The sequence below is a fragment of the Osmerus mordax genome, chromosome 4 (assembly GCF_038355195.1).
Source record: "Osmerus mordax isolate fOsmMor3 chromosome 4, fOsmMor3.pri, whole genome shotgun sequence".
NCBI lineage: Eukaryota > Metazoa > Chordata > Actinopteri > Osmeriformes > Osmeridae > Osmerus > Osmerus mordax.
This window is the reverse complement of record NC_090053.1, coordinates 7,144,692-7,171,323: the sequence shown is the minus strand read 5'-3', so window position 1 is coordinate 7,171,323 and position 26,632 is coordinate 7,144,692. Positions and strand designations below refer to the sequence as shown.

At 50.3% G+C, this 26,632-nt stretch overlaps 1 protein-coding gene across 1 annotated transcript in view; it reads left to right on the top strand.

Annotated features, from left to right (window-relative positions):
* The window catches only part of brsk2a (BR serine/threonine kinase 2a), a 113,045-nt gene that overhangs the window by 53,611 nt on the left and 32,802 nt on the right, over window positions 1-26,632 (top strand). Inside the window, 3 exon segments of the mRNA XM_067234002.1 lie at window positions 2,422-2,516; window positions 18,366-18,451; window positions 20,272-20,412. Of these exon segments, the coding sequence (XP_067090103.1) occupies window positions 2,422-2,516; window positions 18,366-18,451; window positions 20,272-20,412 (322 nt within the window).

Here is a 26,632-nt window from a genome sequence, read left to right as displayed (position 1 = left end):
GGATCATGGCAAAGGCAGGGAGAGAATGAGAGGGAGAGACAGAGGGAGAGAGTGAGAGAGTGGTTTAGTGAAAGGAAAATAGAGGTCAAGTAGCGGTCAAGTTGTGTCTAGGAACTGTCACATGAATGTGTGTTTGTGTTTGTGTTTACTTGTGTCCAGATGACTTTTCTAGTACTATTGTAATGAGATGTTTTCTGTGGTTTATGGTCCATAAACACATGCTCCTGTTGATGTGGCCTGCTCTCATGAACACAGTGGTATTAGAATAAGATGGATGGTGAGGGGATAATCAAGTTAACTTCACTGTGCTCTGCAGGCAAACATTTTCTCTTTAATGTATTTATCATGATTATTCCTGTCTGCCTGGCGGCCATTAACTTGTGATTACCATCTTCTTAGGCCTAATGGGCCCTTTTCTTTCTTTCTTTCTTTCTTTCTTTCTTTCTCTGTCCCTTGTTCTCTAACCCTTTCTTTCTGTTCTTCCATCCTTTTCTCTCTCTCTCTCTCTCTCTCTCTCTCTCTCTCTCTCTCTCTCTCTCTCTCTCTCTCTCTCTCTCTCTCTCTCTCTCTCTCTCTCTCTCTCTCTCTCTCTCTCTCTCTCTCTCTCTCTCTCTCTCTCTCTCTCCCCGTCTCTCTCTCTCCCCCTGTCTCTCTCTTTCTCTTTTTATTCCTGCATCTCCAGTCCAGTCTTCCCTTCTTTACTGCTTAATTATCTGTGGCCTGTCACAGTCGGCTCACGCTCCCCCCCCCCCCCCCCCCCCCTCTCTCTCTCTCTCTCTCTCTCTCTCTGTCTCTCATTATTTTCATCCTTTGTATTTTGTTTCCCACTCCATGTGAAAATGCATCTTAATCAATCCAATTAAATTCAGTAGGCATTTTTGGCATGCATGTTCAGATTAAACAATGTTACCAAAGCTACCATAGTGGAGAACCCACACATGCAATTATAAAAACACAGCAAGTCAAAATCAACCCATACATCAGACAATGAGAAAACACAAATCAAACTTCAATACAATTAGTCTCTCTGTTCTTTCTCCCTCACTTTTTTCCTCTCCTGTCCCTCTCAATCTCTCTCTCTATCTCTACCTCTCTCTCTATCTCTCTCTATCTCTCTCGAAGGTCCTCTTGTGCAGCTTCAGAAGAGCTAAAACAGCATAAAGAAACAGAGGAAGACAAATAGGATAGAGAGAGAAGATAAAGGGAGGGAGAGAGAGAACAGATAAAGAGATAGAAAAAGTATGTTTGTCTGATGGTCCATCCGTCCATTTGTCCTATCTGTCCATCCATCTTGTCTCTAAATGTGCCCATCCATCCGTCAGTCAGTCAGTCCGAGTCAGGGATGTAGGGAAGACTCCTTGTACCCCTTCTTGGTTCCAGTGCAGGGCCTATGTTCACCCTACTCCTGCCTGTCTGCAGAACATTGCTCATGGGGCCAACACTGGAACACATGGAGAGGAGTCAGACATGGTGGAATCTTTCAGAAGATTCAGCTCTGAGGCTTGTCTAAGCTGCAGCCTTTTGAGACTCCCAGATACAATTATCAGGCTCTGGAATCTTTCTCTGAGCCCCGAAGATTTGGTCCCACCTGTGTCCTGTTTCTTCTCGGTGAAATCAGCAGATAAGGGCTGATAATGTCTGTGTGTGTGTATCCATATGTACTTGTCTTTGTGTAGTGTGTATGTGTGTACAGTGCAAGTCGCTGTTTGTATTGTTTGTTCTTTGTGCAAAACTCTGTACCTATTTGCCATCCTGATTTGCTTGTCTTACTCTCACAGGTCCACAGTTGTAGTAATGGATTGCTGCTGTTGTTGTCTCTGCCCCGCTCGAGAGAATTCAACTCCTCCACTCCGCTAATAACTGCAAACCCATCCAGCTGTTCCTTCATCTGCGGTGTTTGTGTTTGTCTGCTTATCTTCCTGATGACATTTGAGAAGCTACTCTGTCGCCTGCGTGCCGTTAGGGGGCTATACCTGTTTGTCGGGCGGAGAGCGAGGGGGAATTTGAAGCGGTTGTGTTTTTCATCTGAAACCTAATGCGTATCTGAAGGAGAGAGGGGGGGAGGGGGGAAGCTGCCATCTGGATGGGGACGGTTACTGTGCCTGACGCCCTGTTGTTCAACACATTAGCACCTCTGACTGATGGGAAGCGGTGTTTGAGGCGTTAGCAGGAGGAACAGAGGGCTGTGTGTTTACTTTATCCACCTGAAACCTTTCGTTTTGTCCTTGCCGCGTGTGTCATATCCTGCCTTTGCCTCGGCCTCCACGTCTCATTTGAGTGGCCAGTGACATCGAAGGACCCGTCTAATAATGCTCAGCTATCTGTGCTGGGCTATGTCCTAACCTATGTCTTCTGTGTGTGTCTGCATGTGCGTGCATGCGTGTGTGTGTGTGAATGTGTGTCTGTGTGTGTTTATTGCAGGTCTGGTCAAGCTGGGGATCCACTGTGTCACGTGCCAGAAAGTCGCCATCAAGATAGTGAACCGGGAGAAGCTGAGTGAGTCAGTACTAATGAAGGTAAGACCACGCCGGGCCCAGCAGGGGGCGCTCTCCCATGTCTCCCCATCAGTTCCTCCCTTGATGCCAGATCAAGGAGCGACCTCATCGGGTGCATGGCCTGTTTGATGATGAGGAGGAGGAGGAGGAGGAAGGCTTCCGTTTTGTCTGATGTCCCGTCGAATCACGTTGCCTGTTCGACCACCACAACCCAGCAGGTTGCAGGGATGTCCGGATGGCGAATGGGGATGGGTTTTACCAGCCTCTGCTTGACAACAGAGGCACAGACAAGGCACACAACCCATCTCATAAGAGGGTACCGGCCAAGGATTGTACAAACAAAAAAGACATCATTTAAAGGATTGTATGAAGAAGGAAATATCAAAGACACCCCACTGTTAATATTCCAGCATTCCATGTGCTGATACAGTATAGAGAGAGACTTAATGGTTCCCATGTGCTTCTGTCCACCCTCCTCTGATAGCTCAGAGGCTCTCCTCAGTCGACAGTCCTTGATTCCAGGCAGGATTGCCTGATTATAACCAGATCAATGTGCTTTCACTTTCTCTGTCATCTGTTCAGTTTGGGTCTCTAAGGAGACTAATAGGACTAAGCTAGGTTTTCTCAAGCTTATAAATCCTCAAATACCTCTCTAGTCACAGCACTGAGTAGTGCGACAGTTGGAATTTGCATATTAAGAACCACCAAGGACACTAGTGGGTTGCCATATTAACTGCCTGTTCATAAAGAAAGTATTTCTGAAGAGGAGCCGGTAATTGGTACCTCTGCGTTGGTTCGTACCGGGTGTGAGAAGGGAAGGGGGGTAATTGTGTTTCATGGGACAGAGTGTCTGGTGTAATTGTTCATATGTGAGATGCAGAGTGAATCACACCGGGGAAACCTTTAACTCCAGCTGATCGGCTGATGGAAATTGTGTGAGGTTTGCCTTCTCTCGGTTGAGGCAGTGTTCTACTGTGAGAGGGAAGAATGAAAATCCTGAATCTCGTCTCAGGACTTAAGGATCCTAGAGGCCATGCAGTATAAGTACTCTGACAGGTTATGTGAGGTCGTCCACACCCACTCTAACTTTCTGTGTTTATATGTGTCTGGGGATGTCCTACAGTACACTAACTAACATCTCCTCGCTGGCATGTTAGGCTAGGTGGTGTGTTTGAGAAATAGGGGGTCCATTTCTGTTGACAAAGCATTCAGTGACAGGTGTGTGTGTGTTTTGTTTGTGTGTTTTGGGGGGTGTGTGTCTGTGTGTGTCATATCCCAGGTGTATTGTCTCATCCTTCCCAGTAGAAGCTCTCTCTGTCGATTTCCGTAGAATTGTACATTCAGCTGACTCTGCATGCCTGGCCCAATTACTGCACTGGGATACTGTCATTCTGCTGTTGAGGTCTGGTCCCTGAAGTATGTGTGTATATGTGTGTGTGTGTGTGTGTGATTGCGTGTGTGTGTCCGTGTGCGTGTGTGCGTGCGCATGTGTGAGTGTCTGAAATGATGGACGGAACTTTTAGTATTTCCCTGGCCTCAGATCTCTTCTGCCTGACCGATCTCTTCGTCCTCACATATGTTATCGCTGTGTTTCTCTCAGATACTTTTCTGCCTTGTTAAGCTCCAGATGTTTGCTTGGATCTGGGCCTGAGCTTTCGCAGGAAACCGCACACATCACTACCAGCTGTATCAGAAGAGCAGAACGAGTACAACTTGAAGAAATGGGGTAGAACCGTCAGATTAAAAAGAAAACGTTTATCACTGGAGGGCAGGTTGTTGGGCAGGTTCCCGATGGTCCGTGGCTCACCTGTCAGGGTCAGGGTTCTCTAACTGCAGGAAACATGGCGGCCAGAGCAGAAAGCCTCGGGTAGCAGTGTCTGTGTGGAAGACAATGGAGAGGAAGCTGTTTGTCAGGTGTCCTCCATGGTGTCAGGCTGTCAGACAGTAGAGTTGACCGGCCAGCAGAACAGATTCTCCTGGAGTCACCTTTATTATGCTAAAACACCAGGCTTCCTCTGGTCCCATTAGGAAGGAGGGTAAGCTCCTGGACAGGTGTGTGCGTGTGACACTGCACACACACGGTTCATCCTGTAGCTGCTCTCGTGGGTGCTGAGAGGACGGAGCAGGAAAGGCAGACCGCAGAGGAAAAAGTGGGAAAAAACGTCTTCCCGTTTAAGATGACTTGTCTTACATGGGACTGATCGTGTCAGAGTGGGTGGGTGTGACTTCATCATTACGCAGGATTGAGTTTGTGTGTTCCTCACTTTGTGCGTGCATACGTTTGTATGTGTGTGTGTGTGTGTGTGGTGGGGGGGGGGGGCGTGACAGTATCTGTGACTGTCTGTCTTAACTGAAAGTGGGTGTTAGGCCCTCCAGCAGGGATGCACCATGCAGTGAAGCACAATCTAACACAGAGCGCATAACACGTCTCTCTGCGTCTGCTCGTGTGTGTGTGTGTGTGTTTAGTCAGTCCGGAGGGAGTAGTTAACATTTCTGAGACACAGCCAGTCCTCTCCCTCTCTCCTCGACCATGATACCAGGCCTTGGGGTGAGACAGGGAGAGAGGAGAAGAGGAGGAGAAGAGGAGGAGAAGAGGAAAAGGAGGGCATTCTGCTGACACAAGATAACAGGGATTTTAGTCGCTACGCTACGTCTGCCTTGTGTGCGTGTCAGACTGTGAGTGTGTGTGTTTCACAGTGAATGTGTGTACAGGGTGAGCATGGCGATGAGGAGTATGCTGTTGTATCAGCATGGGGACAGACTGGTGACAGATCTCAGCCTGGGGCGGCTCCTTGTGGAGCTGTGTGCCTATGAGGAGCGGTGCTGTGTGTGAGTCGTGTGCGAGTAGTGTGTGTGTGTGTGTGTGTGTGTGTGTGTGTGTGTGTGGAGAGTGGCGTGAATGAGGAGCACTGTGTGTTTGAAGAGGAGCAGTATGTGTGAGGACTGGTGTGTGTGTGTTTGAGCAAGAGCACTGTGTGTGTGGGTGTGTGGGTGTGTGTGTGTGTGTGTGAGGAGCGGTGTGTGTGAGGAGGACCACTGTGTGTGTGACAGCCTCCACTGTGTGAAGGTGGTCAGGGGAGTTACACATGTAACTGATAGAGCAGGACTATTACTTGACCCTGAGCTAAACTCCACTTGTCACCACCGTTCCCCTTTCCACCGCCCAAACCGTAGCTCCCAGAACCCTGGCCACTCAGCATCGGTCCTGAGGAGAGGAGAGTACAGATGCGAGGAGGGCAGGACATGAGAGGAAAAGACAGATGGAGAGGGAAGAGGAGAGGTGAGGTATCCCAGTATAGTTATTTAGAGCGTTAGTAGCTGTATCCTATAGCACTCGAAGGGGACAGCACATTTACCTTGACGTCAATCATATATTAAAGAGACACAGAGAGAGATAGAGATCAAGAACAAGAGCGAGATGGGAGATGGTGGAGTCTGCAGAGTCTGATATAATTGCCCCCTGAAGCAAATAATTGAGGACAGAGCTGAAGAGGGGTCCATATGAGCCAGGAACATGAGAAGTGTGTGAGTAGGTGTGCACTTGTGTATGTGTGTGGGTGGGTGTTTGTGCACGTGCGTGTGCATGTGTGTGTGTGCTTGCTTTTTTAATAGTTTGTGAAATGTTGAACTGAATGTCACAGGTCCATCGTGTGGAAAATAAAGAAAAGACAAATGACAAATGGAAGATGTGTGTGAGAGAGAGAGAGATAGAAAGATAGAGAGAGAGAGACAGAGAGACAGAGAGACAGAGAGACAGAGAGACAGAGAGACAGAGAGAGCAGACATCCAGGGCTCTTGATGAATCATGGAGAGTATAATCTTGTTATCCTGACACCATGGTGACAGAAGCAGCCCTTCCCTCCATCTCCACCAACTCCACTAATGATTATATATCGGCCATTCTCTTCAGGGTATCCCAGCATCCATGCTGGGCTTAGCAGGTACCGAAATACCCCCTGCCTTCCTCCCCAACCCTCAGTGTGTGCGGATGCGTGTGTGTTCGAGGCAAGTAGACAGACAGTAAAATAAATGGGTTTCATATGTTTCTTCCATTGGTGCCGATTCGTCAGCTGTGTACAGAGCTCAGATAAGACGCCGGGCTCAGGAGGCAGTTTGATCCTGACAGAGAACACTGCACTGGTCCTTGTCTCCTCTCTGCTTCCCTCACTTCTGCCCATCTTTTTCTTAACTGTCTCCCTCCCTCCCTCACGCTCTTCCTCTTTATATCTCATGTCCAAACTAAACTGTGTTAAGTCAATAGCATCATTCCTTTGGCCGTCCCTTCCTTCCCATCCCCTCCCTCGCTCTACTGTTCCTGCTGCTACACAGTCAATACTGAGGTCAATCATCACTCTCAATTCTAATTTGGTTTCCAATTCCTCTTCCCAAATCAATTCTTATGCACTTTTGGTCCCTCTCCTTATTGAGTGTGCTTGGGACTGTGCTGAGGAGGGAGATGGGGTATAGATCTTCACCAGAGGGCGTTGGGGACTGGCCTGCAGTACAGTGGCGTGGGAGGAAAATGTCAGCTCTAGCCACAGTGTTATAGAATTCCCATGAGGGTTCTCTCTCTATAGGTAAATGTGATTAGATGCTTTGGTAATAACTTTTAGAGTATTACAAGTCATCTGGTGCAGATGGTTTATTGGAGACCGCTGTGAGAGAAGGAGAGAGGGGCAGAGAGGGAGGGGGAGAGGACGAGAGAGTTGACAAAGTAAGAGAGAGAGAGAGAGACCGCTTATTGGAGACCACTATGAGAGAAGGAGAGGGCTAGAGAGGGAGTGGGAGAGAACAAGAGAGTTGAGAGACAAAGTGAGGGGAGAGGAAGAAAGAGAGAGTTGAAAGAGTAAGGGAGAGAGGGGGGGGGATGAAGACAGTGAGAGAGACAAACAGAGACAAAGAGAAAGTGACACACTCCCAGAGGATCTGAACAGACCCCAGTGGGATTAGTTGCTTGGGGTCCCAGATCCCAGAGTTTTGCGGCTTAGATCAGTCATGTGTCCAGTCTGACTGCCTTCACATTCCGGCATGGAGGGATAAGAAACAGGAAGGATGGATGGAGGGATGAAGCTATAAAGAGACAAAGGGGACAGGAAAAAGGATAGAGGGAGAAAGCAATAGAGGTATGAAGGGATGGATACTGTTGAGGGATGGAGGGATCCTGAAGAGGGATGTAGAGATGCTTGAGAGTCATGTACGGATGGAGGGATGGATAGATGTATGTATACTGTAGAGGGATGGAGGGATACTGGACGGCTGGTGAGATAGAGGGATGGAAGGACGCTCTCGAGGGATGGAAGGCTAGAGAGATGGAGGGATGCTGTAAAGCTATGGAGGGATGCTGTAGAGCTATGGAGAGATGGAGGGATGCTGTAGAGCTATGGAGAGATGGAGGGATGCTGTAGAGCTATGGAGAGATGGAGGGATGCTGTAGAGCTATGGAGAGATGGAGGGATGCTGTAGAGCTATGGAGAGATGGAGGGATGCTGTAGAGCTATGGAGAGATGGAGGGATGCTGTAGAGCTATGGAGAGATGGAGGGATGCTGTAGAGCTATGGAGAGATGGAGGGATGCTGTAGAGCTATGGAGAGATGGAGGGATGCTGTAGAGCTATGGAGAGATGGAGGGATGCTGTAGAGCTATGGAGAGATGGAGGGATGCTGTAGAGCTATGGAGAGATGGAGGGATTTCCCACCGAGCAGAGAGCAGAGGAGCTCAGCAACAGCTCAGTAGACAGCGAGCGCTCCGTTCCTCGGTCTTAAATCAGACGCTCTGCGCACTCAGTCAGAACCAGCACGACGCACGCTTAGTCTGCACTCAGCGAGAACTGACACTTTCCAACAATTCCTCTTCAATCGGAGAGAAGCCACACGAGGGGGACGTGCTCAGCTATTAAAGTATCCTTTTCTCCCTTTGTCCCCTTCTGTCGGTAATGCACAGTTAAACACGTTTTTGTTTTGTTTGTTTTCTGTCTTTTTATATGTGTTTCTTGGTTTCATTGTTTTTCGTGGACGGCAGAGTAGCGTTTTATCCCTTCTTATGGAACGGTCAAGCAATGAATGACATCCCCTCTCTCTCTCTCTCTCTCTCTCTCTCTCTCTCTCTCTCTCTCTCTCTCTCTCTCTCTCTCTCTCTCTCTCTCTCTCTCTCTCTCTCTCTCTCTCTCTCTCTGTCTCTCTCTGTCTCTCTGTCTCTGTCTCTCTCTCTGTCTCTCTCTCTGTCTCTCTCTCTCTCTCTCTCTCTCTCTCTCTCTCTCTCTCTCTCTCTCTCTCTCTCTCTCTCTCTCTCTCTCTCTCTCTCTCTCTCTCTCTCTCTGAGACTTTCTTCACCTTCATGTCTTTGTGTCCTAAATCAAGGATGCACACCTGTGTCCTCTTCCTCCTTCTCTTATTATCCGAGAGAGATGGCAGGCAGAAGTGGAGGTGGAGGTAGAGAAGGAGGGGAGGAGTGGCTGGAAGGAGAGGTAAGGGCAGAGAAGGAGGAGGGGACAATCGAAGGAAAGGTAGATCTCAGAGAGGCGGATAGTCTAGCCGTGTGTGCTACAGTTACCGTGTGATGTGCCGACAATGTTCGATGCGGGCGCCTAACTGTGTGTGATGTGTGTGTTGAACTGTGTGTGACGCGTGTGTTGAACTGTGTGTGATGCGTGTCAACCCACATAATACTGTGTGTAGACATTACAGCATGGTCTGGTGTTTGGCCATCTTAACTGTATGCAGTATGTATATGACACTATGCATGGGTGACTACCCCTGTGTGTGTGTCTATGAGGAGGGACATTCTCAAATAAATATGAAGAGACATGTCTATGTATGAGAGACGTCAAGTTGTCACCTACACACACACACGCACACATGCACACATGCTCACACTCTGTTTACCTTCTGTTTACTGTCATGAGAGAGGGTCCAGCTTCTGACTATGTCACATTAGGAGGACAGGCTTGTTGAGTCACTGTCGGAAGACATACACAACCTAATGGAAGGGAGGGACACTCAGAACACAAACACACGCACACACACACACAGCTATTTATAGATACCTAGAATTATATGGCATATGCACATGACTCACACTATCATGTCTCTCTCTTTCTCTCTCACAAAGATGCGCCCAAACACAGTTATTTATAAAGATGTGTCTCGACTCGAGTGTGTTGTATCTGGTTTATGCATCAGCTCATCTCCTATCGTCTCTTCCTCTGTCAAACACACACACACAAACGCACACACACAGAACATATTATCTTCAGAAACACATGCATAGACACATATACCTGCCGAGGCTCACATACTTAGATAAATAGATGTGGTCCAACTGCAATCAATGAGTTGTGCACATAAAGCCTGACACTAAACGCTTTTAACTTCATCAATAAACCCATCTCTGGTCCCCAAGGAGCACACTGAGAATATACGTAGATGTTTGTTAATGAGTCAGTCGCTTATACAGACAACCACATGCGCAACTGCGCATAAACACACATATACACGCACAGATGCACACACAGATATATTGGCACACACACACACAAACTCCCTACAGCATAGACAGGTTTTTAACTATACCTGTTGTAAGATTCAACACACGCACACATGCACGCACACATGCACACACACATGCTCCTTTTGTCTCCCATACATAGTACTGTCTCAATTACCAGGCTTGTTTTTGGCCGTCAGGCCCTGGGGTGTGTGTGAGTTGTTTTTGGTTCACCTGTCCGACCCCTTAGCCAGAGGTCAGTATTGACGGTACGTGTGAGCTGATGGCCAGCCAGTGCTATTGACCAGGCCCACGCGTCCTGTGGAGACTCTGACAGGCCCTGTGTTCAGATGAGTGGAGTCCGAAAGCCAACCACCGTCACCCTATCTCCTCTGCTCCAGCGACTCTGGTAATTAGCTTGCTACAGTGGCAGGGCTAGTCTCCTCATCTCTGGAGAGCTTCACGAGATGGATATGTCACCTGGGCGCGTTATTACAGAGCGGCTTTACTTAGGGAGTTCCTCCAGACCTCCTGGAGAGCCAGTAATTGAACTGTGCAGTGTATCTGTATTGACCCAGGCTCCAGTTAGTTCATCTCTCAGATAACTCCTCCCCTTCTCCCCGTCCCAAGGTGACCTTGCCTTTCCCTCTGCTCTGCGTTATCCCTCCTTCCTAGTGAGGGCGTGTGTGAACGAAGGGGTGGACTAACACAGCTCTCCGACTTGGCTAAAAACATGGCTGCCGCAGTCAGTTGGAGAGAATGACCGGCTAGGAGACCAGTGTTGAATCATTTACTCCCACAGCAGGCAGGAGACACTGGGGGAGGTTGTGGATGGGATGTACTCACACACACACACACATACACACACAGACACACACACATGAACAACAACACCGGCTCCCAGAGACCCATAAAGAGGTTCATAAAGGGTTCATCAGTGTGACCTTTGACTTCTCCACATCGTGACCACGGCCGTTAGAGGCGATCAGGCCCAAGGTCGCCCAGAGATGTGTCTGCTGGATGGGAGTGATGAGCGCGCCCGTCGCCCCGACGGCGCTCTAACTGACAGCCTGATGGATCTGTCAGAGCGACGGGCCGCCACCACAGAGATGATTGGAGAGATAGAATGAGAGACGGAGCGAATGAACGAGGAATGATTGGGAGGAAGATGGACGTTGGCCTTGGGAGGGTAGAGGGGGATTATTAGTTTGCTATAGGGAGAGAGGGGGAGGGAGAGAGAGAGAGAGAGAGAGAGAGAGAGAGAGGAGGGAGGGAGAGAGAGGCAGACTAAGAGAAGAGCAGAAAGAAGGATGACGGCTGTGGAGAGCATGTAGTTCTGATCGATTTACATGTCTGAGACATTGATCAATCGCCCCTGCGAAGGGCATTCACCTCCTCTTCACAAAGGATGAGTGATATCCTGATAATCCAAAAACCCAGCTGCGCTGACTGTGTCTGGGTGTACTTGTGCTTGTACTTCCACATGTGTGTGTGTGTGCGTTTGTGGGATCGATATTGATGGCCTGCTGCAAAGTCATGACAAAACATGTGTTCCAATGGCAATTTAACCAATCTGTATGTTTCTAAATGCTGTGTGTGTGTTTGTTTGTGTGTGTGTGCATATGTGCGGGTGTGTGTCTGTGTGTGCTGCGCATAACTGTGTGTCCTTGATACTGACAGGCATGCCCTTATCCATCTCCATTGGTAAGGAGAGGCTGGCACATGTACCAGAGCTGTGCCCGCTCTTGCCAAGACATGGCTGTAGCCATCAGACACAGCCTAGCAGGGGGAAGTATCCGCCATGACACCAACCTCCAGACAGGTGGTATTGCACATGGTGCACCCCCCCCCCCCCCCCCAGCCCCCTCCTCCACCACCACCACCCCCCTCCCCCCTCCCCACCTCCCCCCCACCGCCCTCCCTCCCTCCCCTAGCTCCTAGCAGCCTGGCAGGTCTCACCTCTTTGGCAGAGTACACTGCATCTGCTTGACTAGCTCACTGACTGACATATGGATGGATGGGGTTTGTACGCACGTCTGTCTTGCAATTAGTGCCCTGGTAAGCAGTGCGTGCATTCATTGCCCCCTCCCCCCCTCCCAAACACCCGTTCCCCCGTTCCCCTGCTCAGTGACAGATCTTGGCAGACGACCCTTCCTCTCTTCTCGTGGGCCCATCGCAGTGTCCCCCCCCCCCCCGGGCCCCTCGATCCCCGCCCCCCCCCCCTCAGGTTGTGGCTGTCTACCCAGACTGAGCTGCTAAGGAGGTTATGCTCACCGCATGTCGTGTTAATTAGCAACAAAAGCTGCCTGGGACCCCAGAGGGTTAACTGGCACAACCTCTCTCTCTCTCTTTTTCCATCGTTTCCTCTTTTTCTCTCTATTCTTCCTTTTTCCTCTTTTCATCTGACCTGCAGCTGCTAGCCCTGCCATAGACAAGCCTCCTGTGTTTTGGTGTACACTGAGTGGGGCTTCAGTGTTTCATCTGACACACGTCGGGCTGGCCGTCTTTGATCCCCTCAACTGCTGATCAAGAGACCTCTAGCCTCGCCCTGGGGCTGAGAGAGAGAGAGAGAGGGAGAGAGGGAGAGGGGGAGAGGGATATATAGGGATTGAGATAGATAGAAAGTGAGAGAGGATGGAGAGATGGAGGGACATAGAGAGAGAGAGACTGAATGAGACATCACTGTGCTTTTGATCCCTGCAGTTGCCATCACTGAGGCTGGTTTACCCTTGAGGTTTGTTCAGCTGCTGTGTTCACACGTGTGACATGTATGACAAGGTTGCGTCTCCGTGTCTGTGATGTGGCCGTGACACTGACATCCTGTCCTCCGTCGTTTGATCAGCTGGGAGGGCTCCACAGTCCATCCTCTTAGCTCCATCACCGAGACAACTTGATCAGGTGTGACGCTGTCATCAAAAAAGATATAACTTGTTGACTGATCAGACGCTTTATCCATTATCGAGTTACAGGGGGGATTTGGACCTGGGACCTCTTGATCCGCAGGCAAATCCTCTAGCACAATCCCTGCATCATAGCTGTGACAGGACGATAGGAGCCTCTCTGTTTACCTCCAGGATGTGGCTGACAGCCCGGGTCACTTCCTGTGTTCAGGAACAGCTGTCTTTCGCAGAGATGTATTTGTTCTCCAGTAGCGATGGCAAGATAGGCCAGGCCGTGCCCACGGTCCACATGTGGCACTTTACTACCCCATCATGACATGCCATCTGCACCTGCAAATGATACAGTTATCTAGCATTGGGAACATTTAATTGACATTGAATATCATGTGCATTGGGTTTATTGTCCAAAGCGACAACAACAGAATGTTGGTTAGGTTGGTTAGGTTGAAGGCCCCAGGGGGGGGGGGTATGAGTTAGGTTGGCCTTCTGTGCAAAGGCAGACTCAGGTCCTAAAAAGTGTCTGGTCAACATGTTGGCTCAAAGTTAACATTCTTTAAGTTAACAAGTCTTTCTGGTCACTAAGCATTCCAGTAACTACCTATTAGAAGAACCAGTCACCAGAAATTCTAGCAGCACTGTAAACTTCCACCATTTTGGATGTAATAGATGTCTGTCTAGCCGAACGCCACCTCAGTTTCCAGCTCAGTGGTTTGTTCCATTAGACAGGATATGACACTGACAGGAGACCCCAGCAGACCACAGCCAATCAGCCATTCCACCGCCAGGCCTGGGCGATGACCTCCCAAACTAATGATGGCCACTCGATAATGATGAACACAGTAATCTACAAGACAAATTATCTCCCCGTCAAACAACCAATTTGGATTAGTGTCAGTCTTGCGTTCTCGCTCGACCTTTCGTGCGGTTCGCACTGAGGTGGAGGAGTGATAGAACTGTGGGGAGAGAAAAGCGAGGTAGAGAGAGAGAAAGTTGGTGGAGGCGCAGAGTTCGCGAAGAGAGTTGATAAGAAAGAGAGAGTGAGTTGGTGAGTGAGTTAGAGAGAGAGAGAGAGAGAGAGAGAGACACAGAGAGAGAGACAGAGAGAGAGACAGAGAGAGAGACAGAGAGAGAGACAGAGAGAGAGACAGAGAGAGAGAGACAGAGAGAGAGAGACAGAGACAGAGACAGAGACAGAGACAGAGAGAGAGAGAGACAGAGACAGAGAGAGAGACAGAGAGAGAGACAGAGAGAGAGAGACAGAGAGAGAGATGTTGGTTGGTTTTCCGAGCCAGAGTTATTCCTCTCCTGGGAGAAAGCCAGTGCAGTGTGGTCCATTAGTGAGCTGATAGGTTGTTCCATTAGGGGTAATTATCAGACATGGGAAAAACTGACCTATCAGAATCGACCCCACACTCCCCAACCTGGGGGCGGGGGAGGGGGGGGGGGGTGCTGGGGGAGAGTGGGGAAGGGGGGTGCCAGGGGGTACACCTTCCATACCTACTCTGTTTTAAAAGTCTTTATTGGTTACTTGCCTTCCTTGCCAGCTAACCTTCTCCGCCATCCTCTCTCTCCTCTGCTCTCATTATGCAAACTAAACAACATCTCTTCTCTTCTGAATTTGAACTATATACCTTCGCCTTTTCTCCCCGTTTTTACTCCCTCTCTCCTCCCCTAATCCTTTCCTCCTCTCTTCCCTTCCTCCTCTCGTCCTCTCCTCTTTTCTCTCTGAGCAGCAGTGTGGGAGGAGACATGGAGCCACTGTGTGTGTTTGTGTGGGTGGGTGGGTGTGAGAGAGAGATTAAAAGGGAACACACACATGCACACCTTGTAGACTACTGTGGGTGGCTGTGTAAAGATGTCAAGCCAGTAAAGAGGATGGAGGGATGGGAAGGTAGGAAAGGGATGAAGGGATAGGATGAAGAGATTGAGATCGTTTTGGGTGGCAATTGGGTCACTATGATAGGGAAGATAGTAAGGAAGTTGGAACTTTGTTCCAAGGGTTAGGGCAGGTATGCTGGGGGCAGGTGTGCTGGGGGCAGGTGTGCAGGGGGCAGGTGTGCTGAGGGCAGGTGTGCAGGGGGCAGGTGTGCTGGGGGCAGGTGTGCTGGGGGCAGGTGTGCAGGGGGCAGGTGTACTGGGGGCAGGTGTGCTGGGGGCAGGTGTGCTGGGGGCAGGTGTGCTGGGGGCAGGTGTGCTGGGGGCAGGTGTGCTGAGGGCAGGTGTGCTGGGGGCAGGTGTGCTGGGGGCAGGTGTGCTGAGGGCAGGTGTGCTGGGGGCAGGTGTGCTGGGGGCAGGTGTGCTGGGGGCAGGTGTGCTGGGGGCAGGTGTGCAGGGGGCAGGTGTGCTGGGGGCAGGTGTGCTGAGGGCAGGTGTGCTGGGGGCAGGTGTGCTGAGGGCAGGTGTGCTGGGGGCAGGTGTGCTGGGGGCAGGTGTGCAGGGGGCAGGTGTGCTGGGGGCAGGTGTGCTGAGGGCAGGTGTGCTGGGGGCAGGTGTGCTGAGGGCAGGTATGCTGGGGGCAGGTGTGCAGGGGGCAGGTGTGCTGGGGGCAGGTGTGCTGAGGGCAGGTGTGCTGGGGGCAGGTGTGCTGGGGGCAGGTATGCTGGGGGCAGGTATGCTGGGGGCAGGTATGCAAGCTCTGCTGCCAGGTAGAGAGGGGGCATCTGGCCGTGAACACAACCACCACCAGCTAAGCCTCTTGAGACCCAGATCATATTCACATATTTAAGTTATTTAAACATAAATGAAACCTAGGTTTGGTTAAAGATGAACCTATTTTAAGGAAGAAAAACAATTCGAAACTCATTCATATTTATTGCAGTTATTTAACTTAATCAACTTAATTTGAATTACACAGCCATTCCGGAGGTCGTTCACATTTGCAATCGTTATAAATAACATGATGCTTTCTCAACTGGACACAATCAATTAAAACAAAGGGCAGTGTGGGTTTAAAGTCACAAGCCCAAAGCGTTTATAGTGGACATAAATGAGTTGCTGCGTCCCAGTAGGATAAAGAGACAGAGCCCTAACTACTACAAATAAACAGGTAGGAATACCAGCTGGAGTGCCAGCCTGCCAGCCAAAGAGACAGACAAACAGTTTCATTGATTTATATCCATAGATAAATCCTGGTAATCTTTTGATACAAGGGCGTCTGTATTGTACTGTATAGTCGAGTCCTCTTCGCGTTAAGCCGTGTGCTCATTATTTTCAATTCAATTAGCTCAAAAAGGGAGACCGGATAGAGATACAGCTCCAGCCTTAAAGCTGCTGCAGCTGTGCCTTTAGCCTAAGACAGATCATCTCCTCCAGTCATAGGCGGTTTTTGCCTCTTCAGGCAAGGCACCATGCTGAGCGAGTGTGATCTACTTGCTAACATCACACCTCAGCCCTCAGGTGATAAAGGACACGACATAGCGCCGCGGATAGTGCTAATTATCCTCGGGATTAGCCCTGATTAGCCTAGCCCCTGTTACCTTTGATATACCGCTAATCGGTGACACCCCTTTTACCTGAGACGTTTCCTTTGCTTCCTTACTCAGTCTATGTTCCTTTAGCGTTGACTTTTCTGGTACTGTCTCGTTTCAGAGACGGGCAGGGGCAATGCTGGGGGGTAGGAACAGAGACTGGGGCAGAGGAGGAGGCAGGAGCAGAGACTGGGGCAGAGGAGGCAGGAGCAGAGGCTGGGGCAGAGGAGGAGGCAGGAGCAGAGACTGGGGCAGAGGAGGAGGCAGAGGAGCAGAGGCTGGGGCAGAGGAGGAGGCAGGAGCAGAGACTGGGGCAGAGGAGGAGCAGGAGCAGAGACTGGGGCAGAGGAGGAGGCAGGAGCAGAGGCAGGAGCAGAGGCTGGGGCAGAGGAGGAGGCAGGAGCAGAGACTGGGGCAGAGGAGGAGCAGGAGCAGAGACTGGGGCAGAGGAGGAGGCAGGAGCAGAGACTGGGGCAGAGGAGGAGGCAGGAGCAGATACTGGGGCAGAGGAGGAGGCAGGAGCAGAGGCGCGAGGGCAGGTTACAGGAGACAGAGGCACAGCTCAGCATTACTCTCAACTGTAGTCAACTGTCAGTTTTCAGTTAGGGGAAGATATAGGACAAGGAGAATGAACACATGGGAGGAAGGGGGGAGTGGTGATGGCTGAGAAGAGGGCAGGACAGGGTTGAGTGTGACGGAGGGAGGAGGCAAGCGTTCCATCCAGAGCGTTCTGTATTCCATGCTGATTCCCAGTGGCAGGTGCACACGCCCTCAACAAACCCCCCGGTCCCTGATGCAAATCCGACCTGATCGTCGTGGTTACAGCGGAAGCAAAATCGCCTCCCAAAAAAATCCCATGCAAGTACATTTCTCCCGGTTGCTCGGTAAGCGACAACGGAACCCAGCTTAACGTTCTGTCCTCTCAGCCCGTACCCTGTCAACATGTCCACAGTGTTTGTACAGCACGTCTCTCTGAGCCGAGGAACGACAGGAGGACGTGTACCTGTGTGGACATGTGGAGCCCTGCTCGACCTCTGTCCTCTGAATGGACAGAACGCTCGAGGGACACAGTGTCGTCAACTTCCTGTGCATGCACGTCGTACCAAACCGACACACACACACAATGTTTGCATGGCGATTCTTGTGGGCGCTGAAAATGCTGTTTCCATTCCAAATCTTGTTTTCCCCAGTCGCTAACATAAACCCTGACCTTAACCCTAACCTTCACTCTAACCTTACACCTAACCCAAAAACCAAATGTGAACCCTAAACCTAACCTGAACCCTAAACCTTAGCCTAACCCTTGAATCTCCTAACACCAACCCTTCACGTAAAGCTAACCCTAAAGCCATCCCTAACTCAAAAACACCTTGGAAACAGCATTTGAACTTGAGAGAAGCAAGAAAATGTCCCCTCAAGAACACCCCCACACACATTTACATTTACATTTAGTCATTTAGCAGACGCTCTTATCCAGAGCGAATTACAGTGAATACAGGCACATTCCCCCGAGGCAAGCAGGGTGAAGTGCCTTGTCCAAGGACACAACGTCAGTTGGCATGACCGGGAATCGAACTGGCAACCTTCGGATTACTAGCCCGATTCCCTCACCGCTCAGCCACCTGACTCCCCACACACCCTTCTTATCTCTCCTCCCTCAGCTGGTTCGTCATGCCAGTCAGCTCTGCTTCCTGTGATTCTCTGCCCTGATAACTGACCTCAGACCAGACTTTAGATTCTACAGCTGGTGTAAACCTGGCAGTCAGCAGTAGCTTAGGACACCACGCCCTTTAAACAGACCCCAGGCCAGTGCTTAGCAGCGGCCTGTTGAGAAAGGCAGAGTGTGATGTGACAGGTGGATAATCTGGGTTCCGGAGGGGCACACTGTGCTCTGTGGCTCGTAGATAGGAGCCCACAACAAACTACCCTCACTAATACATAATCTTTCTGTTCCCACCTCTATACCCCCCCTCCCCTCCCCTTTCCCCCCCCCCCCCCTTTTCTATCTCTTTTTCTCACAGGTGGAGCGGGAAATAGCCATCCTGAAGCTCATAGAACACCCGCATGTTTTAAAACTGCACGACGTCTACGAAAACAAGAAATACTTGTGAGTATTTGTTTTTGTCATTTAACAGACACTCTTATCCAGAGCGACTTAAAGTGAGTACAGGGACATTCCCCCCAAGGCAAGTAGGGTGAAGTGCCTTGCCCAAGGACACAACATCATCGAACCGGTAACCTTCTGATTAATAGCCTGATTCCCTAACCTCTAAGCCATCTGACTCCTATCGTTATTCCTCCGCGGAGCGCCGGCCCTTTGCTTCCTCCTCATTTAGCCAACAGAGTGAGGGAATATAACGCCATGTGACAGTCATGACCCCCTTCTTAATGACAGCCTGTCTCCGTGACTAGACAGCGGAACAAACAACGGACTGGAGACAACGTCATTGGTCTGAGGTTCCTTGAACCCCCGCCCTTAGATTAAAGACGACACGTTTTATTGGTACGTGGTGACTTGGGGGCAGGGCAGCGATTGTGATCGAGGGGTGGACGGACCAATTGAGTGAAGTTGCTGTTTAGTCACGCTGGCTAATAGTCTAATAGACCCAGGGAGCCTCTGTTATGTAAACATCACCATACGCTCATCAGTCAACACCCTGCATTAACCAACATTAGCTATGGAGGGTGACAGACTCAACCGCCTGGAGATGTAGTCAGTACACACACACACACACACACATGCGCAAACACCCATGCCTCCACACACACACACACAAACACACATTCATAAGACACAGATAGACAGACATACAAAACAGCTACTTTTAGCTGTGGTGAGTGGCAGGCCCATCAGTCTGGGCAGTATCCTTTCTCTCCAGAGAGACTCTATGTCAACTGATTCAATTAGCCATGCACTTTACAGGCCAAATGGGATTCCGCATAGAATCTATGTCACACGTCCACTGATAACAACACATATTTTAATACATAACGCCCCGTAATTCGATTATTAACATCCAATTTCCTCACTCTGCTTATCGAGTCTGACAGTTGGTCTCCATAGCAGGCTGTAGCCTAGCTGGACCCACAGCCTGCTTTATCTGGCACGTCTTTCAGCCCGAGCCTCCGGTGTGTCAAATAATCATGTTGTACATCATCGTGCGTTCAATATTTGGAATATATTAAGCAAAATATTTCACGGTATGTGCAGTATCTGTCCTTCAAAAGTGGAATCACTAACAGCAGCTTTCAGTAGTCAATGGAAGAGTACAGTAACCTGCCAAGCCTGTAGTTTGAAGCTGTGATATTCTATTGGTACTGCAGAAAGGGTGGAAGGTCTCCTCTGGGCTCAGTAGGCTAGCCTCATGCTGGGCCAGTCAGTCTGGTGTATTACTGGACATCCCATAACCTGTGTCAGGGTCTTTACAGGGCCGCTGACTTGTCTTCACTGTGTGCTCAGGGGCCAATTGCAGTTTGTGTGGATATTGTATAATCAATACTGCCATGAGAGGGATGAGCAGTAGACACACACCCACAAACACACACACCACACACAATATCACACATGGGACTACTCCACGGCCTGAGATTAAATTTGTCCAGTGAAGATGGAGGGAGGTGCATAGCCAGGATATATGAGCAGGCTAGGCCAGCCCAGGGGCAGCAGGGCTGGCTGTCATCCCACCGAGGCAGCATGTGTGCTGGGTCAGGAGAGATTCATCTCCCCTCGGAACTCTGCAGTCCTGGAGCACGGCCATACCCTCCAGATGAAGGACTGTCCGCCACATGGCCAGACACACCGTCTCTTGGGCCAGGGGGACAGGGGTCGTAAACAATGTGGAAGGGAAGGAGGGGAGAGAGAGGGAGAGGGAGCGGAGAGGTGGAGGGAGATGTTTTCAACTTGTACTTTCTGTGTTCTCCCTCCAGGTACCTGGTCCTAGAGCATGTGTCTGGGGGAGAGCTCTTTGACTACCTGGTGAAGAAAGGCAGGCTGACACCCAAGGAGGCCAGAAAGTTCTTCAGACAGATCATCTCAGCCCTGGACTTCTGCCACAGCCACTCTATCTGGTACGAGCTCACTTCCTTCTCAAGTTTACTCTCAGACATTCAGATGGACACTCAGATGCTGAAAAACCTATTGTATTACTGATTGTTATGGTTGTGGATCACATCCAGCCCATTCCAACATGCTCTATCCTGACCCTGTGGAAGAATGTGAGACAGTTACATGCGGTTGGTTAACACCAACTCATTAACTGTTCGACTTAAAGTGGGAGAAAACATGACTTACATGTCTCACATTGTTGGGCAAGAGCGGCTCCCTTTCAAAGTGAAAATACCATATTATTTTCTGTTTATTCACGGTACTTAGTTATTGCCGTTTAATAGCTTTCAAGATCTGTATCTAAAGTCATTAGCGTGACACAGTTCTTAATGTATTTGTATCTTTAGCCCCTGGTGGTAATTTGAATGATTTCAAAGCTACAGACTCAGGGCACCTTTGTGAAGTCTTCAAACCCATATATTACTGTAGGCGTTGATTAGGTGTGTGTGTGTGTGTGTGTGTGTGGTTGGTTGCCACTTACAGTGAAGTGTGAAGTGCGTGCCCTGGGGCTTCATCTGTCTCCTCACGTACAGTACCAGAACAGGAAACCATGGGAAAACCATCTCTTCTCCACTCCTCTGCCTCCTCTCCCCTCTCCTGCTCTCCTCGCGTCGAACATATTCACACCCAGGGCCTTTCAATGACAACGGTATCAAGATATCAAGACAAAGTCTTTTCCTGATTCTCTCCGTGCTCCTCCAGCATACACACTCCCTCTCAGGATGGAGATCCATGGCATCGCAGTCCCGTGCCACGGCAACACCGCCCCCTGGCACCAGAGAGAACTTCTCTCTGCTCTCCTCTCTCCTTCGTGGTTGAGGAAATGGGAACGTTTTGGGGAATCAAGTCGTTGTATTGATGTTGATGGTGGTCACATGACCGCGGCTGAGGCCACACGGTGTCAGCGGATCCCCGTGTCTCCCTGGAGCCCAGGGCTGAGTTATCGCAGTGCTGCTGCTGGAGAGGGCCAGTGTGACAGAACCACAAGCAATGATGCTTCATGGGAAATGTACAGAGCCAGCCTCTAATGGGCTTCTATTGGGTGGCTGTGTCACATGGCATGTGCTGTGTCACTGAGAGAGGTGGGACGATTTGAAGCATGTTTGTTCTGGGATTGTTTGCCAGCGTGTTTTTTGGACAGGTTTACAGACTTTAGGCTGGATATGTCCCAAAATGGTTTAAATCCTTCAAAACTTCATATTTGTTTGGATGAGTCACACAGGTCTGATTATAGTGTTTAGAGAGCAAGGAAGCACATGCCGATTAATCTGTTACGGAATCCTCACACCTGAGGGAATAGTTAGGTTTTATCAACTCTGACAACAACAGATTATGAGTAAAAGCCTGCGACAAACACACACGCATGAGTGCACACGCCCTCAAACTTTCTCCTCGCTCAGACAGATTTCAGTAGGATATTGATAGCTGGTGCATTCGTGATGAGGTTGATCATTTGAAAGCCTGCCGGTATCCCCTCTGATGCACTCTCTCTCTCCTCGCCCCCCTCCCTCCCTCCGACCCCCTCCCCTCCTTTAACTCGCTAATGAGAACAGAGCATCCCCAAACATCACTTCAATAACGTCTGTGTGCACAGGAAACATGCAGGGGGCTTTTAAGAGAGCATCTATCATCCCATGACTCATCGTGACACATCTCCCTCTCACCCACATGCACCATCCACAGGAGGTGGGGGTGCCTGCCTCCCCAATCCTTTACCCCCCCCCCCCCCCCTCACTATCTCTCTCTCTCTCTCTCTCTCTCTCTCTATCTCTCTATCTCTCTCTCTCTCTCACTCGCTCTCTTCCACCCACCCCCTCTCCTCTCCTCTTCCCTAAATATATCCTCAAAGCCATACGGTAGATTCAGGACCAGGATATGAATGGAAGAGAGAGGGGAGGAGGAGGAGGAGAAGCAGGAGGAGAAAGTACTCAGTTTATCACCCGGCAGTATGTATAACTCTGCTCTCAACTCTGTTGTTTTTTTTTTCTTCTTCTTTCATGGTTTTCCCTGCGTGTTTCTCTACAGATTTAACCCAGACACTCTACCCCCCCTTCCCTCGCTCCCTCCCTCCCTCCCTCATGACTCATCGGTGCAGTGCTGTCGGAATGCTGTTTGAAGACTTCTTATGTTCCAATGAGAGACCTGTTGTTGTGACTCACTGACAGGCTGCCAGAATGACCCAGAGGCTGACTGACAAACACGACTGGCATTACAATACTGTATCTAGTAGACTTTCTGTTTGCTCCTTTAACACCCCTTCTCTGTTTTCTGGTCAACTGATCCTTCCGTATTATTATATTATATACCATAGAGCGAGACTAAGAAGACTGTACTGGCTCTTTTGTGCATTACACGACACAGTCAACAGCCATGTCTGGTCGATGGTTGTTTGATGGCCGTCTGTGTTCCATGTTGTGTGATTGGATTCCAGGAGGACTAGCCGTTGCTACGGCAGCGGCTAATGGGGATCCTCATAAATAAACAATAAACAATAAAAGCGGCGTATCTGTGCAGGGGTCTAAGCTCAGCTGTTTAGGTGTGTGCTATTCCAGGAGAGCTGGGGGCGGGGTGGGGGTGGGGGGGCGAGGGTGGCGGAGGTTGACACAGCTGGAGAGCAGGAAGGGGGGATTGTAAGCAAGTGAGGTAAAATATGTTTGTATCTGCGTGTCAGGTGTGTGTGTGTGTGCAGGTGTGTCTGTATGTATGTGTGTGTGGGGGTGTAAATAAGTGTGTGTGGGTGAGTGTGGGTGTGTGTGTGTGTGTGTGTGTGTGTGTGTGTGTGTGTGGCTGGGTGTGTGTCCTGGGCTCATGCAGAGATAGAAGACAGGCTTGCCTGTCTGTCTGAGAGGGGAGTAGGCCTGTCAGACAATCATCACCTGGGTCTTTTATCCTCCAAGTAGCAGTGGGAGTCTTAGCCAGACACACAGGGCCGGGGGGGGAGGGCCAGGGGGGGGGAGGGCCAGGGGGGGGGGAGGGCCAGGGGGGGGGAGGGCCAGGGGGGGGGAGGGCCAGGGGGGGCCAGGGAGGTGTGGGGTAGGGGGATATTACTGTCTCCCCCTACTGTGAATGGCAGGGTATTGCATCATTGAATCACTGGAGAGGCTGTTTTTGTTTTTGGCAGATGTTCTGCGCTCTTGGGGAGCTCAGGCAGACAGTACATCATTCAGCAGCAGAACATGGCTGGTACTGCACTGTTCAACTCCCAGGGCTCCGGTCCTGTTCGCACACACATACACAGCCAGCACACCTGTCTGTCAGGACCTGCTACCAGTCCTCAAAAGTCAACTGCTAGATGTCCATATGGAGGTCCAGAGAGTAAAGTCACTTCAGTGAGAGGGAGAGAAGATTGTCCTACAGGCCTGTCAGCCTGCCCGTCTGATTCTGACCCCGCCTCTGACCCATGTCAACAAGACCAGTGAACCAATCATGTTCCCGGATTGGCCCCCCTGTCTCTACTGCCAGAGTCTGTTAACCTCCCTCCCTCACGCTTCCCTTTCCTCCTCACTCTGGTCCTCTCTCCCTTCCTCTTCTTCTGCTCGCCCTTTGTCTCGCTCTCCTGTGCCTCCCCCTTCCTCTCCTCTTTGAGATCTCCTGTGTAATTTCTTATCCTTGCAATCTAGGGCTCGACAGGCCCTTACCCATGACTGGTTCCCCCTGTTAGAGTAACCCCAGTGGCCGGGGTAGAGACGGAATCACCGAGAAGGAAAGTCAAGGTAGAAGCCGCAGTTAAACAGCGTTCCAGAGTTCATTGCCCTAGGTGCCTTCCTTCCTCCTGTCCTCTCATCCCCTCATCCTCCATCCTTTCATTCACCCTAATGCTAACCCATCCTCCCATTCTCTCATCTTTCCATTCTACCTTCCTCCCATCCTCCCATTTGGTTCATCATCTCATCCTCCCATCCTCCTATTCATCCATCCTCCCATTCCAAGGCCAGACTGTGGCCTGGCCGAGGCCCGCTGAGGGGTCACCCGGTGCTCAGGGAAATGAGGGATGACGCACAGCACACCTCCCCATCACCCTCCACTTATTTTGTACGCCCACTTTCATTGCCGCTCTGTGTCATTCTGAGACAGATATAAGCTTGTGATTGCTTTCATTAACAACCCCCCCCCCTACCCACCCACCCACCCACACAAAAACACACATACCCACAAACACACACATACACACAAACACACACGTACACACAAACATGCACATACCCACAAACACACCCACACACGCACATTATATTCAATGAGGGATTTCACCCTTGCGTGTCGTGCTCTGCTCTCCCACCCCTTGTGGATAGTAATTGCAGCGGTCTGGACAAAGGAAAACACCATCATCATCTCCTGTGTGTGTGTGTGTGTGTGTTTGTGTGTGGGTGTATATGTGTGTGTGTCTGTGTAGGGGTGTGGGTGTTTGTATACGTGTGTGTGTGTTGCTGGGTGGGTGGGTGATGCACAGGGACTGTGTGTGGATATTAGATAAAGACAATCCGTCAAACAGAATGGCTCCCAGCATTGTGTCCGGTGAACTGGACATTTCCACTGCTGCATTCTGGAATGGAACTCTATCCACAAAACTGATTAGTTCACACACGCACACATCAAACACACACACACACACATCCATTTACTCAGTTATTTACACAGCCTGCGTGTGGCACAGCACAAACTCACCTCATCTCCACCCTTCTTCTACCACTCCTCCAGTCCCTGCACTGCTGCCTTTCCACGCATCCTTTCCTGTGCTGCAGCATGAGAGACACATTCCTGTCTGTCTGTTCCCACCCCGTCATGGTAGCACAGGGTGCCTGCCTGCCTGCCTGCCTCCTTAATGTCTGCTCGTCTGTCTGCTAGTTTTGGAGCCCAGTGTTTATGGGCTATCATCATCACAGCTGACGGGTGGCAAGAGCACATAATGGATGATAATTTCTCTCCTGGTTCCTCATCCCCTTCTCCCCCAGCCCTGGTTAATGCTGCGGGGCAGAACGCAGGGGGCGGGGTGGCTAGGGTGGGAGGGGGTGGGCTGGTATGATGGACGAAGGATGGAGGCATGTTTTGAAGGTAAACGGGTGGGGTTGGGGGTAAGTGAGGCAGGGGGTAAATAGCAGTACAAGGCCTTGGGATCGGAGGGGAGGTCATTAGGTGCTCAGCGGAACAAAAAAATAATAAAGATGAATTATGAAAAAATGACACCTTTATACATCATAGTCCACATAAAAAACTCGCTGGAAATGTTTACCAACACGGCCCAACGTTTTTAACTACCAACCCAGGCTCTCTCTGTGAGCAGCTAGAGCCATATGGTTGTAAATGAGAGAGTAGCTCCCTTCCCTTCAATCCTTCATTCATGTGTCCCTTGATGACTCATCCCATCTTCTCTGGATAAAGCTGTGGAGAGGAAGCTGGTTCAGTCCAGATCCTCCAGCCTTGGGAGTAGGGGGAGGGAGACGGGGGAGGGAGGAGAGGGAGGGAGGTGAAGGAGGAGGGCCAGAGAGAGAAGAGTGGAGATGGAGAGAGAGAGGAGGGTGAGGGATCCACATAGAGGAGACTGCAGCACATCGGGCTATGGGTGGCTGGCTGGCTGACTAAGTGGTGGCTCGCTGGCTAGCTGAATTGTGGCTGGCTTGCTGGCAGAGTGGGTGGGTGGCTGTCTGACTTAGTGGTGGCTGGTTGGCTGGCTATCTGAGTGGTGGCTGGTTGGCTGGCTATCTGAGTGGTGGCTGGTTGGCCGGTTTGGCTGGCTGGCTGGCTGGCTGGCTGGTTGGCTGACTGACTGAATGATTGACTGCTGCCGGTGACTAAAGCTAGGCTGTTGGCTGTGCTAAATAACCAATTATCAGCTACAGTGCACAACATGGATCAGTACCCTAGGACTACACAGCAAGGGTCCTGTCATGGCTAAGTGATGTCACTAAGACATCATTGTAAACCCTCCAACTTGTGAAACAGCAGTGCATATTTGATTTGCAATGTGAGCACGCAGCAACTGTAACATCCCACCAGTCCATGTCCAGAGTAAATAATCAAACGTTAAGTTCACAATGTCATGTGCACACTGTGCCTACTGTAGCTATCGGCGGCCCTGTTGTCTTCTCCAACCCGTAGACGGTAGCCGTTCAGCCCTCTAGGAGCGCAACACAAACAGACAAGCAGGCTGACAGCCTGGAGGCACGGAGCTAAACACAGCCGACA